This window comes from Cupressus sempervirens, chromosome 8 (assembly GCF_028749045.1).
Source record: "Cupressus sempervirens isolate cs-2001-9-10 chromosome 8, ASM2874904v1, whole genome shotgun sequence".
In the NCBI taxonomy this organism is placed as follows: Eukaryota; Viridiplantae; Streptophyta; class Pinopsida; order Cupressales; family Cupressaceae; genus Cupressus; species Cupressus sempervirens.
In genome coordinates, this window is record NC_143125.1 from 202716708 (window position 1) to 202731591 (window position 14884).

At 35.7% G+C, this 14884-nt stretch overlaps 1 protein-coding gene across 7 annotated transcripts in view; it reads right to left on the reverse strand.

The window, feature by feature from the left end:
- LOC149542221 (putative UDP-3-O-acyl-N-acetylglucosamine deacetylase 1, mitochondrial) overlaps window positions 1-14884 on the reverse strand; it is a 149784-nt gene that overhangs the window by 37933 nt on the left and 96967 nt on the right. For 5 of the 7 annotated variants that reach the window (XM_089797235.1, XM_089797233.1, XM_089797232.1 and 2 more), the window contains exon 6: window positions 2691-2835. The exons of the other annotated variants lie outside the window; for them this stretch is intronic. In XM_089797235.1, the coding sequence (XP_089653361.1) occupies window positions 2691-2835 (145 nt within the window). The remainder of the gene's footprint in view (window positions 1-2690; window positions 2836-14884) is intronic. 7 annotated transcript variants of the gene reach the window in all.

Consider the following 14884-nt stretch of genomic DNA (forward strand, 5'->3'; position numbering starts at 1 on the left):
TGAAGAAATTCCAATAGGCCAAAATTATCATTCGGATGATCTTGAAATTGAAGAGCAGACAACGATCAGAGATGGGTAGCCTTCTCGTGATCACATAGAAGATGTTACATGAGGTACAAGTTTTATTGTTGGTGAAATGGAGGTGAGCGTTGACAAACAGGTGGATGAGGGTGGGTGCACTCGAGATTATTTATCGAGATGACCCTGCAAAACAATGAACCGCTTCAAAATAACAATCATGAAATGCACACCTTAAGGAGTTAGCTGAAGGTTAATGAAAATAGTATTTTGACTTCTCTGGTACGTTATGACAACACTCATAAGTTGGTGGAAGATCTATACAGAAGGGTTCAAAGGGGAGTGGAAGGAGATTGGCTTGTTGCTGATTTGCAGGTGATCATAACAGCTCTTGAGACCATGAAATCAGATTATTTGTATTTTCTTTCCGACAAGGATAACATTCTTAAGGTTGCTGAAATTCTTGTTGATCAGCTGGGTAAAGAAAGGAATGAGATTATGGATCTCACAAGGGAGCTTAAGGATACTCATGAGGCATTAGATGATGCTCGATTTTCTCTTCAGGAGGTAGAAAATCAGATTAGGATCATGAATCACTCTCAAAAGCAGGAGGATAGAGAGAGGCAGGAGTTTTTCCTAGAGGTAATTGATGAATATGAGAGCATTCAGCAGATGTATGATTTGGGTAGCTGCCCCAAACGGTTAAGTAGCAAAGCTTCAAAATGCTTTCAGCTTGTGACAACCCTTTGTTTGAAGTTGCTGCTGATTGGACATCCGACAATCCTCTTTTTGTGTTGCATGATGAATCTTCTCTTGTTTTCCATGAAGAGGAAGAGTTTGATTTCAGACTTTGGGATCATGGCTCAGATTCTAGTAGTGAATCTGAATCTCAGCAAGGGAATGAGGAATCAACTTCCGTTGTTTATCATTTGATCAGTCCCAACATAGTTTCTGATTTCATTTCATTCAGGAGTTGGGTGAATTTTCTTCATCAGCCTCTGAACAATTCTCGTGGAGTATTTTTTTGAGGGTTGCGGGAAGATTTTCAACATCTTTCATACTCAGAGCACCTATGCGTTTGAGAATTCTCCAGTACAAACTTTGATATCCATGGGATGATAGTTTCAGCGTTTGAGCAGTTCATTTCTTACATCATCTGCCTAGGTCAAGTCTTCACATTCTACTGGATTATACATGGACCCTGGATATATTTTTATATCATCATAGCAGTGAGGCAACATAACAGAGTTTGGGATCTAGGTGTTGGTAGATTGTATCTATGGCTGGATGAGGATTTTATTGTGGTTCTATTCAGTTTGAGGCTAATTATGGTGATGATCAGTGTTGATCAGTTTATAGGCGCAACATTTCTTCAAAGAGTAATATGGGACCCAGGAATTTGGTTGAGAGGTGTTTTGCAGAGTTGTATCATGGTTCACAACTTGCCCGTGTTTGTTGTCGGTTTGGGCTACTAGATTAACTATAGAATTATATGGGATCTTGGTACATATTGCTTGAGGGCAAGCAATCTCAAGGAGGGGAGATTTGTAATGTCCCTTCTTCGGGGGCATTAGAATTACTAAGAGGAAACAAATTTACAATATTAAATTTGACTATGTAAGCTAGAGTTTTATTATTAAAGGTCAAATTAATATGCCATGTGGTCACAAGAGGACGAGGAGGAATAAAACAATTTATCAAAGAGAAGTTGAAGAGTCACAAGGAATAGGACGAAGGCCAGAGGGGAGCCGAATAGTCAAAAAATTGTGTATTAAAAAAGGAAAGAAGTTCATTGTTGGTATGCTTAATTTATTATTCAGATTTTCAGTTCTCTCTTGTGAGAGTCATTCAAAAAGCTTCAGCTTTCAGCCCGTGTGAGGACGTAGCCCCTCGTGCAGGCAAGCAGTGGACGCAAACCCATTGTCAGTGGAGATATCAATTCAGGTGTCTCTGTTGTGCTTACAGGTTCTTTTCTTAAATTTTCCAATCTGACTGTAGAACTATGTTTAAGATTGGATTTATAGTTTTCTGGTTATTGTATTTCTATTGTATAATACAATAATGTTTAAGAGTTATCTAGAAGTTACTGGTTATGGTATGGCTGATATCTAATGCAACAATGTATTTCCGAATTGTGGGAAAGTTACTGGTTTAGTACTCTGATTTGTACGGCATTTTCATATGCTTGCACCTTTAATGCCATTTTGAAGAAGACAGAGTGATTGGAGTGAGTTTTGGCCTTTATTTGTTGTTCGTGTTTCTTTTTCATGTGTATGTATTTCTGAATATTATATTTAGGAGTTGCAGAAATATATTTTTGGGTTATCATCTATTGTTCACCTTTGCAGGTTATTTGATTAGAGGGTTTATATTCTGGGGTTAGCATTAAGGGGAAAACGGAAAAATCTGGTTCAAACATTATAGTGCTGCTTCGGGTCATTACATTTTCCAATTGCTTATGATAATAGTTATCTCAAAACCCATCAAAGATACTATATTACAATTTACACATAATATTACTTGCACATGCTAAATACTAATATAATACTAAAACACCAAGTTTCCAAAACCTAAACATAAGGGTACTAAAAGGCATATCAAAGAAGTGGTCAATATATGTACAATCTTGTGTTTGTGTGTTCAAAGTGAAAGTGTCTAAAAGAGCTACCAACCTTAAAAGCAATTATGTGGGCAACTGGAAGGCCCTGATGACCATTTCGAGCACATAGAGAAAGATCTCCAACAAGATCTAATATTTTATGTCGGCATGGCTCATCAGTAAAGCGCAATGGTGGGTTCAACCAACCTTTGGTAGCACTGCAAGCAAAAAGGGTAACTTAAATTAGCATTATACTTTTCTGCTTTTGTACAAAGGACTTTTAAAAGTAAATTTTTAACTTTTCCAATTGTATTTAGTTGCTTACAATAAATTTGACACACATATACACTTATATTCTATGTACAATCAACCTTAGAAACTATTTCATGTACTTTACAATACAAATATAATAATATTTTAAAGAAACCATAGTTCCACGGAGTTTCCTAATGGGGGGACACAGGGACAAGAGAATGGGTTTCAAGGGCCAAAATTTGGGGACACTAAGGGAACAACGTGAGCAAAGCAGAGGTGAATTAAAATCTTGTAGAAAAAATCTGCAATATAACATCTCTGCTAGTGCCTAAAACGAAAAACTAGTTTTGATTAAGTTAAAAGGACACAATCAGTATGTATGGCATTTTCCATCAAGAATTAAACCCAACAACATCCCCAATGGAGGTAGAATATAAACATATACAAAAATAAACATAATATCAAATTGTTTTATGCATAAAACCCATAAAAAGAGAACAAAGAAATAAACAAAACCTTATTTAATTTATTATAGCATAGTTCTAAGGGGAGTGCAGGTTTGGATGATAAGGGTAAATATTTGTTACAAATGCACGAGGTTGGTTAAGTTTAGGTTATGTTTTAAGTGATTCAAAATTACAGGTTCACCATTGAAGAGCAGCTCAAGCACTAGGTCCTTATTAGATATGGCTTGGAATACAAAAGAACTAAAATCCGACAAAGTATCAACCAAGATTAGTGGTTTTCCTTGCTTCAAATTGTTACTCACAAACAAAACATTGGTTTCACACCATAAGTGGCGTGAATGTGGTCCTCTTAGGATCTTGAACCAACTGACTATTTAATGCACCTCTAATTGTCAAAGCCAACCATCGAGGACTTCAACATTCAATTTTCCTCAAAACACCAAGATGTCAAGAACGACTTCTTGGAACATATGCTCTGATATATATCCCAAGGCATAGTTAGTATATTAGGAATCACTTCCTTTTCTCAATTGATTAATTATTCTATTAAACTAATTGATATATTATTTTATTTTATTTTATTTCTTATTTGTGAATGTGGGCAAAAGCTTGTTCCAATTATTTATGTATTAGAGAATAAACATCAAAATTACTACTTCAAACCCTTAACAATAGAGCATAACATTTTCAAAATGATAAGACCAACTACAACGCTAGTGAACTAAAGCCAAGAACCACCAATCTTCTATCAAGCTTAGGCACTCAAGCACCACCTAAAAGGGGAGGCGGCCTATCCAATGTCAATTGCCTACCCACCTTTCTTAACATAACTGGGGAGGGATCATTGAGCACATTGCTTTAAGCATGTTGAGGGTAGGTTTCTCCCATTTTGAAAAATCTTTTGAGCCTTCAAAAACAACATCAAGATTCATTTCCAAAGTCCTAACCAAGAAAAGGTGTTTGGCCGTAGAAAGGCAATGAGAACTATCTCACACGCTTGCTTCGTTCCATTGGCCTCCTATGCCTTTGAAATAGAATAGATTCCAACGAAAGGAGTTTGGAATCATTTAGAAAATGGTTTGGAGCAATAATTAGCCACTTAAGTCTACCCCTTTCCACCAAGTGACTCTATAATTGATTTGATCCTTGTATCCTTACGGGAATAATTTGGACAAAGATCTACTAAATGGGCCATGGAGAAACACAATCTACACCAAAGAGACAATACATTTAAATATTAACATTAGTTTTTTTAGATTTAGGGAGGAAACCTATATAGGGACCCTCACCTTGTAATGTAACAATCAAAATACAAAATACTAACAAAAACAATGAAACCCTGTTGGGTGGATATTTTGCAACTGATAGTTTTGGATAAAAATTCAGTCGCAAAATAGGATGACCAGCCAAAGCATGTGAGACAAAGTCTCTCCTTCCTTAAAGGGCAAGTTCCCCCTTCTCACTGTTTCTTGGATCAACTCAAGGTAAGCAAGAAGTCGAGAGATTTTATAAAATGGGTGTTACCAATATCCTTTCTTCTTATCTTTCAAGAAAGAATCCACTTACTCGTGGAGCGAGTAATGGGCAGGGTGAATCTCTAACTACACTTCTATCAAGAGCTAGAAACGGTGATACCGATAAGCCTTCACTAACTCAAAGGCTAGCTGAAAATGTACCGGTTTGGCTCTAAGTCCGACTGTACTTCTATAAAAGCTTTGAAATTAGGGCACAAAGACTCTTAAGAGTAAGAATAACTTAACTATTTTGCAAATTAAGAAAGAAGTATAAGCTACAGACAAAGCTTCTAGCTATATATTTCCACAACCGCTCCCAGTCAAAGCTTCGGCTCTAATTGCTTCTTAAATCAATGTGATCTATTATTGAACACACAATAATAACATGAATCAAAGACAATAGGCACAAATTACAGTCAAAGCTTCTAATTTGCTCTATCACAATTGCTTCTAGACAAAGCTTCGAATTCAATTGCTTCTTTTATTCACTTTTCTCCCATATTCATACTATACAATCAAAGTTATGCTTGCACAAATGTGGCAAAGCTTTCTTGCATACAACAAAAGATGATTTTTACAATAAGGAGGCACTTATTTATATAGGCACAGGAGTTGAGAAAACGGTGGAGGAAAAAGTGGAAGAAACTCAACCAACTTTGACCTAGTCTAACTAGAAGAGAGAAAAAAAGGTTACATGCAACTCACATTACATCTTTTCATGTACATGTAACTCGAATTAAATGTAATTACACATGTAAGTCGTATTACATGTAATTGCACATTTTCATGTAATACATTCTCACATGAAAGAAGAAGAAAGAAGTTGAAAGAGAACTGAAACAATCCTAGGGATTGTCCTTAAAGGCCTTGTACTTGATGCAATCTTGGAAGATCACAAGATCGAAAGTTCCTATATTTTGTGCCACTGCATTCACCTTGATAACTATGGTGTTGTGTCTTTTGATAACCTCTAACTCTCTTTGATGAATTGTCCGTTGTCATTTGAAATCTTGATATGATCCAGCTTTCCTTGCTCAAGTTGTCGTGAACTCTCCTTTGGTAGATTGGCACATTCTGGATTCTCTGACTCTTTGAAAACTTGCTTGACGATGTTCGGATGTAAACTCGAAATAACTTTCCATCAATATCTTTAACTTTTTTTTTCAAGCAAAGTGTTTGGCGCATGGGAATGCGTGCAAATGAGAAATTTTGACTTTTAGAAAGTGACTTGGGCTTTCAAGATGTCATTGCACAGAAAATGGATTACATGTAATGAGGAATGAAAAGTGATATGACATGCAAATGCAGATGGAGGATGCGAAAAGTGAGGAGTGAAAATGGAAGCGGAAAATGAGATTACATGCATGTGCGGATGGTGAATGAGATAAAAAACGTGTAGTCGCATTTGTCGAATGAGATGTGAGATGTTGTGGCATGGAGACGAAATATGGAACGCGATGATGCTTTCATATGAAGTGAAGCAACAAGTTCTTGGGAAAGAACTTGTGACTTCTCCAAAGTGGAGAAAATCGACAAGCAAGCACAAATCACAAAAACACAAAAGAAAAATGTACCTTTGGAAAGTGACTCAAACATGCCAAGATGCAAAGTACTTCAACACACAAATTCGAAATTTGAACTTGGGAAAGAACCAAAATCATGAAAATGAACAAATTCTTCATTTTTAAAGGAAAAATGCACTTTCTATGGCATAGATTTCAACAAGTGGCAATCATCAAGCAATTATGTACATAAAATCAACAAGATAAACACAAATTAAATAGCAAGAAAGAAGAAGTCCACTTACATGAAGATTAAGTGCCAAAAGTGAAGGAGAAATATGCTCCAATGTTAAAATATTCTCCAAAAATGCTAAGACTTTTTCCAACTTTGGAAATTTGAATGGGAGAGGGCAGCAAACAAGGAGTTCTTGTTAAAAGGTGACAAAATGTGCCCTATTCATGCTCCATAATACAACGCTTTTGGATATGCATGCTCATGGGACGTTTTTGGTAAAAAATGTGTTTCACCAAGGAGCATGAGCAAATCGATTTGGTGTTTAAACATCAATCATGCACCAATATGCAAGGCAATCACCAAATAAGACCAAATCGATTCAGATTGGAGCAAAAACATTGATAAAAAATGGATGTATTTGGAGTTTTCTTCAAAAACGTGCCCTAGAATAGAGCTTCCATAAACAATTTTTACCATAATAAATCCATTCTTGATGCAAGAAAACTCATTGCCGAGCAAAAATGCCTTCAATGGAGAGAATCTCATGCTAATCCATCAAGAAAATCTCCATCAATGATCAAAATCGAGCTCTTGGAAGGAAAATACATGCATTTCTTCAAAATCAAACTTTTTGAAGGGCAATACACATTTTAAAAGATGCTTTTAGTAAAAATTGGACCTTTTTGGGTGCATAGCATGTTTTAAAATCTTTCAACAAGGCAAATCGGACGTTTTGGAAGCAATGACATGTTTTAAAATGTGCAAGTGATCAAAATCGCACCTTTTGGAGGGAAATGCACATTTTAAGTTAAATCTCACATTTTGGATGCAAAGACATAAAAACTTACCTTTTGATGCAATGACATCAAAAAGGTCCACTTATGTTTACAAGTTGAACTTTATATGTAGTGACATCAAAAAGGTCCACTTTTGATAACTTAAAGTCATTTAATCAACTTAATTTCATAAAAAAATGTTGCTAAATGAGACATAAACAATATTTATCTATCATATTTAAAAATACAACACATAAATATCATTTACAAAGTTACATTTAAATGAGCATTTGAGTTAAAAATAAAAAATTAAACTGAAACTATATAGTTATATAGTCACTTTAAGTGAAAAATCAAAAAGTAACTTAACTTAAAATTATAACATAAAGTGCACTATGGTGACTTTAAGTGAAAAATTAAAGATAAAGTAACCTAAAAACATTTTTAAAAAGTGAATTTTAGTTATATTTTTCAAAAAGTGAAAGTGAAATTAAAAATATAACACGACACTATCATTGGACAATTTGAAAAAAAGGGACTTTTTTATCACAAACAGATGTTATCTATGCAAAGGAAAAGAGAAGAATATCTCACCTTTTCCTTGAATGCCCATATACCCTAAAGATTTGGTCGCTGGCGTCAGAGAAATTTGGACTATGTTGTGTGTTGAAGGAGAACTTAAGTCAATTCGTGGAAAATTGGGACTGTCCCTTTTATCATCCCAAGCTAGTATTCTTATGGAGAATTGTCCCACCATATATTTGCTAGCACATATGGAAACAAAGAAACAATAGAAACTTTCGAGAAGAGGAAAGACCTTATAGAAATTATGGTGAAACTGTTGAAAGAAAATATAAGGATTGCCAAATGTAAAACACCGAAGGAAGAACCAGGAAGGAAGGAATGCCAAATGGCGGAAAAGTGGGGTATTCAATGGAATTTTAACCAATTTGATAACTCTAAGGTAATAAAGAGGTAGCAAACAAGATGGAAACCACCAACAATAATACAGCTTAAGCTAAACTTCGATGGTGCTGCAAGAAAGGGAATAGAGGCGGCGAGTGGAGTGCTGAGGAATGGAAATGGTGATGCGCTGCTAGTCTACTCTGGGAATGTTCGTCGGGGAAGTAATAATTTGGCTAAAGTGATTGCTCTACTTTGGGGTCTACAATTGATCAATGAAATGCAAATAAAAGAAATAACTATAGAAGGTGACTCCAAATTAATAATTAATATGGCGAAGGGAGCTTCTCAGCCCAGCTAGAATATCCAATATATCATCACAAATATTAGTCATATCATAAACGGGATGGAAAAAGTCTAGTTGCAGCACATATACAAGGAAGGTAATTTAGTGGCAGATGTTGCGGCTGCCATGGGGTTTGAATTAAAGGAAATGACGTGTTGGAGAAGCATGGATATCCTAAAGGAGGAAATTAAGACCCTGATTTGCAAGGAAAGGGGGGAACCAAAATTAAGCATGGCTAGACAAATAAAGATCAATGCCAATTTTGGCAGTATTATATCTAGGAAGGCAAAATTTGCTAAAATTAATAGAAAGTATAAGAGAAAGATGACGAGACACCGTCATACAAACTGGATAATAAATAGATGCAATTTGAGATATGAGTTACTTCACCATTATGGTAACACAATGCGAAAGTTAAATTATTTCCTTTTTGAAAGTACGAAAGATATAATTACGGATGTTGTTAGAGATTTCAAGGATGGTAGAGTAATGATGCTAAGTACACACGAATCCCATAATGAAAATGAATGAGATTTTGAAGCGCCCCGAAAACTTGCTTGCGAGAAGTTTAAAAATCCTATAGAGGTTATTTGCATCATTGTTGTGTTGTTGATGTTTAATAATATCATTGTCGACAGAAAGATTGACGACAAGAAGGTTTAGATGCAAATTACTAAAGTTGGTAGATTAGGAATTAACAGGGAAGAAATGGGTGGAGATTTGAATTGACTGGAGCCAACAAAGATAGAAAATTTCAAAGATAGGATGGCAACTTGGTTCCTATTAAAAGAAGGGGGATTTCTTCCTTATATGCAGGCAATGGCGAGGTAATGACAAAAATTGTTATCTTCAGTTTGTGAACAGATGGAATGACCGTAGGGTTATCATAAATGGTATTACGTTCCAAGTTAATGAGGATGTTATTGCAATGGCTACTGGGTTGTCCATGAAGGGGAAGAAATGGAAGAAGGTTACAAAAATAGCAAATGAGGCCAACATGAATAGTTTTTTTGCAGAGGATGAAGAACTTGTCCACTATCGAGGAGGCTTTCGAAGGGATAAGCTACTAGCTCCGTGGGAAGATGTTTGTCTGGTGATAATGAAGTACCTCACGCTCAAAGGCAGGTTTGGAGCTTATTATTATTATCACTTCCCCCTCGTGAACCATTTTAGAAATAGAGACTTCATTTCTATTTTGTTCTTTCTGTTACATTCCCTTGACGATATGATTAGTGATGTTAGGGAGAAGAGAAGTAAGGGTAATAATTTTACCATTATACACCAGGGCCTGATTTTTAGAGTCTACCAGTTCTATCTTGCCCTTTGCCTCCCTAGGGTTGTTGTGGTTGACAATCAGCGCCACCACCATAATTCCTCGCTGAGGACCAGCATTGGTACCAGAATCCACACTCCGTGCCCTTCCCCTAGCAGAGAAAATAAGAAAAAGAAAAACCCAAAACTGGTTATTGAACAAAAGGGTAGTTAAAAAATCAAAATTGAAAAACCAGTGGAGGTGGAAATTGAGGATTCAGACGAGGAAGGAGGTTGAAAGGGTAGGAGAAGGTCAGGAAGGCTTGCAAAAACACAGGCAAAGTATAAACAAAAGGCTAATAGATTTAGGGTTGATGAGGCAGAGGAGGAGAGTTCAGAAAATAATGAAAGAGAGTTGGAGGAGGAGAAACATTCTGACTCCAAGAGAGAAAAGGGGAATGAGGAGAAAGAAAAAAGTGAAAACTTTGTTGATAATACTTAGGTGTCTTTTGGTAATGTCAATACCACCGAGACCACACGTGTCGGCGGGCTTTACCCTTTAGCCTATTACCTTCTATGAGGACAGCAGCAAAGTGAACACTTCCCCTATCACCATCTCCTCTCCAGTTAAGGAAAAAATCAATGTTTTTACCAACCCTCAGGTTTTGTAGGATGAGAACTAGCCATTGACAAAGACTAAAGAGGTGTATAAAAATGATTGAAAAGAAAACAAAGAGAAAGAGGAGGAACAAAATGAGAAGAAGGCACAGATAGAAAAAAGGGTCAAATCCTTAGAGGAGGGATTCTACTCCTCTAAATTTGCACTGAAGGTTACCCATGCTGTTGCTACCACCCTCCAATTGCTGGCGTAGGAGAAGGACGAAACGGGGCTGCACATGAAGGATAACAAGCTCCTTTATAAGTTTCTAGCTAAGGATTGGGCAAGGGTGCTCCTGGCTCGGAAAGGAAAGGAAAAGGATGAAAAATAATATGGTAGCCTTTAAGGGTTTTATGACCCTAGTTGTTTTTTTGTTTTCTGCTCCTATCTAGTTTGCTCGTTTACAGTTGTTACTCAGACTTGGGTTGGCTTGTTTATGCCAACGGTTTTATATTTTGAACTTTAATAGTATGATTAGTACTATAGTCTTCAATACTAGAATAGATGTAAATGGTAGTGTGTTGTTTCTAGGATGGGTTGGTTTGCTTATGCCAACAACTTATGCTTTGAACAATCATAGTATGGTTAGTACTATAGCTGTAAATTTAGTTTGGTTAATTCTCTGCTAGCTGGCAGTTTCTTGGTTGTTAGTGTAGTTCTCTGTTGCAGTGATGCCTCCTGCATGTTTTTGTTGGTAGTGTGTTGGTTGCCACCATTTTGTTTGTAAGGGCCGACCCCCTTGTTTTGGTCACTTTATATTTCAAAAACATGATATTTTTAATTTGTGTTGTTGCACAAACAAGGTCCACTTTTGAGGCACTAAAACGGGCATATCTCTTGACTGACAACTCCGATAGAGCTCTAGGTTAGACCGAATCAAAGGGAAAAACGAAATGCATGACATGAAAACCAAAGGACTAAAAACCAACAAACGCAAGCTCAAAAGCAAAGAAAAGGACGATGAAGGCTTTAAAAAATAAGCAAAGGCTCAACAAAAAGGAAAACAAAGAAGACTTGACGAAAGCCTTCAATAAAATGATTTGATATACAAATTGAAATTGATCGATCGATCAACATTAAACAATTGAATATCAAATTAAACTTAGAGAGACGTGAAACTAGTTTGAAAAAGTTTCGTGTTGTTACCAACATTTTGTGGTGACAAAATGCAAGACAACAAACCCAAAAAATACAAGGCATCAAAACCATCAATAACAAGAGGCTACAACATTTATATTATAATCCAAAGTCTTCACGAAATATGGTGTTATCTATAGAGAGAGGACTCCATTGCATAAGAGATTCACAACTTCCACTCAACAAGTATGTATTTGCAATGCACAAGCTTCTTCGGCATATAAGACTATGATAATAAATTCTAATAATATTTCACATAATAAATCTCTAAGCACCTCCCGACACTTTAGTCAACTAACTTCTCTCACAGAGTTGGTACATAATCGTCTCCCTATCATTCGTTCAATTGATGCTGATGGATTACTATATAAAATTATTTACTTGGTTTTATTTTTTATTATTGATTTATGACTCTTTCATTTGATTAAATCACTGACTTGTTATTTTTAATGGTAACTTTTCATACTAGAATCCGCAATCATCATATGTTCATAGAGTTATTTGTGATCTCTTGTCTCTATTTTCAACTACTTCTATTTCCCAACATAAGACATTTAATCTGTTTTTATATCATCAATCTATAAGGGAGTGAATCTTAAGTTTGATTCTATTCCTTATTTACTCAAATCCCCGTTGACTCAAGTCAATGTACTCACTTTGACTTCATTGAATTATAGCCTTGCTTTCACATGTGATCAAGCTACTGGGATGCAATTAATGTAACATTCTTTGTCATTAAACTTAGACGATAAAGTCCTTCAATAATGACTTGGCTAACATAACTTCTTTTCATTAATGACAACTAATTGTCTGTGTACCCTCACCATCAATAGCAATTTCACTTTTACCTTTGACATCAATGACAATATTCTAACAATGTCAAACACAAACCCAAGGTAAAAAAAATTACCAAACATGCATACACGAACCTATGTCAAGACTAGAATCAATAAATCAGCAATTTACATCAAGCACAAAATCAGGAGGAGTCTGCTGATCAGCATAGAACTAAGCATAGGTTTCAGTTCGAAGACATGGTGTACTTGAGATTACAACCTCATAGATAGTCCTCTCTTGAGAGGAGTGGAGAAGCTCAAATGTAAACTTTATGGGTAATTCAAAGTCATCAAGAGGATTGGAGAGGTTGCTAATGAGATTGAGTTATGTATCAGCAACAAAGTTCATAATGTATTCAATGTTTCCAAGCTCAAGAAGGCACAACGGCATAATGCAACGCCATCTTCTAAGTGACCACCATTGGATGACGAGGGAAAGTTGATTCTAATCCCTAAAGCCATTATTCATACCGAAGAAAGAGTCTCTGAAAGGATAAACATCACATTGTATCTAGTCAAATGGAAGGACTTGTTTTTTTAGGACGCAACATGGGAGAATGAGTGGGAGAATATCCCCAGTTGAGATTCCTTGAGGACAAACAATTACAGGGAGGGGATATTGGAATATCCCGTTCCTAAGCCAATTTGGGAAGGCAAGATCATTAGTCTATTCATTAGATTCTCATAGGCTAATGAGTGAGTTTGAAAAATCTGAGAGGTGACAACAAAAGCAATTTATTATTTAGATGAGTATGAATGTAACACCCTTTTTCGCAGCCTTTTCGGGCACTTTCTCATACACTTACTATGTTTAGCAAGTCAATGGTGAGCAACATAGTTCCATGACTCTCTGTGAGTCAAGTGAGTAGTCCGAGTCACCAAGCCGAGTAGACCTAGCCAAGTTTTTTTTAACTCAACCTGGGTCATGAAATATGATATATAATTTCGTATCTATAATTATAGAAGTATATAGCTTTAAAAGGTTTTTTGTTTTTCTTTTCTAGTCATAGGTGAGTCGTGAGTCAAATTGGCCTTGCTGAGTCTGAGATGAATCCGACACTGGGAACTCTAACCACTGACGTAGCCAATTATTTTTTTACTAAAGTCAATGCAGTTTGCTTTGATGTTTATCATGTGCTTTGATATAGTCTTGGGGTTTTAAATTAAGTATTGATAAGTTATTTAATTTTAATTTAACTTTATTACCTTATCAATATCTAACGCATTATATACACAAAATATTATTAGTGGTGATTTATATGAAATGGATGGGCCTTTATTATTTAGTGCTACAATGGGAGATAAAAATGGAAGGTGACTCTTATTAAATAAATGTGTAAACAATCATTCCTAAAAAAATACCAAAAAAGAAAAAGGAGTGCATTGTCAAATAGCAGCAAAATGGAGAAAAAACTTCCTTCCCTTTCCCCCCCCAAAAAAAGGGCAAAAAATTAAATCAATTTTTTTTAAAAAAGCAACCAAAAATCTATAAAAGGAGAATTTAAGCTCTTATTTACATATATGTTGAATTCGGATTTTGATATTGCTTTTGTTTTGAAGGAGATAACTTCTTTATTTTTTGTTTGTGATGTGAAAGCCCTTGTAGGTAACATTCTCTAAGTTGTTGATAGATATAGTTTGAAAAATATTTGTTAATTTAATTCAAAGGTCACATTTGGGCATATTGGAGGGGTTTTCAAGTGCTTATTGCAGAATGAATTTGAAGATAACATGTTTGGACAAGATTGAAGAGGATTTACTTTTATTCACTGGCCATAGCTTTTTCCGAGCTACTTCTACCATTTCCTACCAACCGTAGCACTTCTTGAAGGGCTACATGAGCTTTATAGGGAATCTGTTGGAGTTTCTAAAAGCAGGAATCTGCATTTAGTGGAGAGCATTGTTTATGTTTGTCATTTTAGACCTGGCCATCCATTTTGGAATCATTTTGACACCTTCAAAATGCATATTTTGTGAGCAGCTCCAATTATTTCTGGACAGCAATTCATGGGTGTGCGATTTTGATATATTATGTCATTTCAGGAATTGGGTTGCCATTGTATTTGAGAAATGTTGAAAAATCAGGCAATGAAGTAATTTGGAATTTTCAGAAGTGCCATTTTTGTGTTTTGTACATTCTTTTGAGTTTGTATAGGTGCTGTAATATTGTTTTTTTATTTGCACTATCATTGTCATTTTCTATATTGCAAAAATAATTCATTACACAGTCAAAATAAAATTAGAGCACAAATAGGGTTGCATACTACATGTATACACACCAGACATGTAAGGAATGAAGCAATATATAAAGGCACAAAACATACATGTGATACATTCCCATGAAGTAAACATGCTGAAGTCTATCAGTAATGAAGCAAACACAAGGC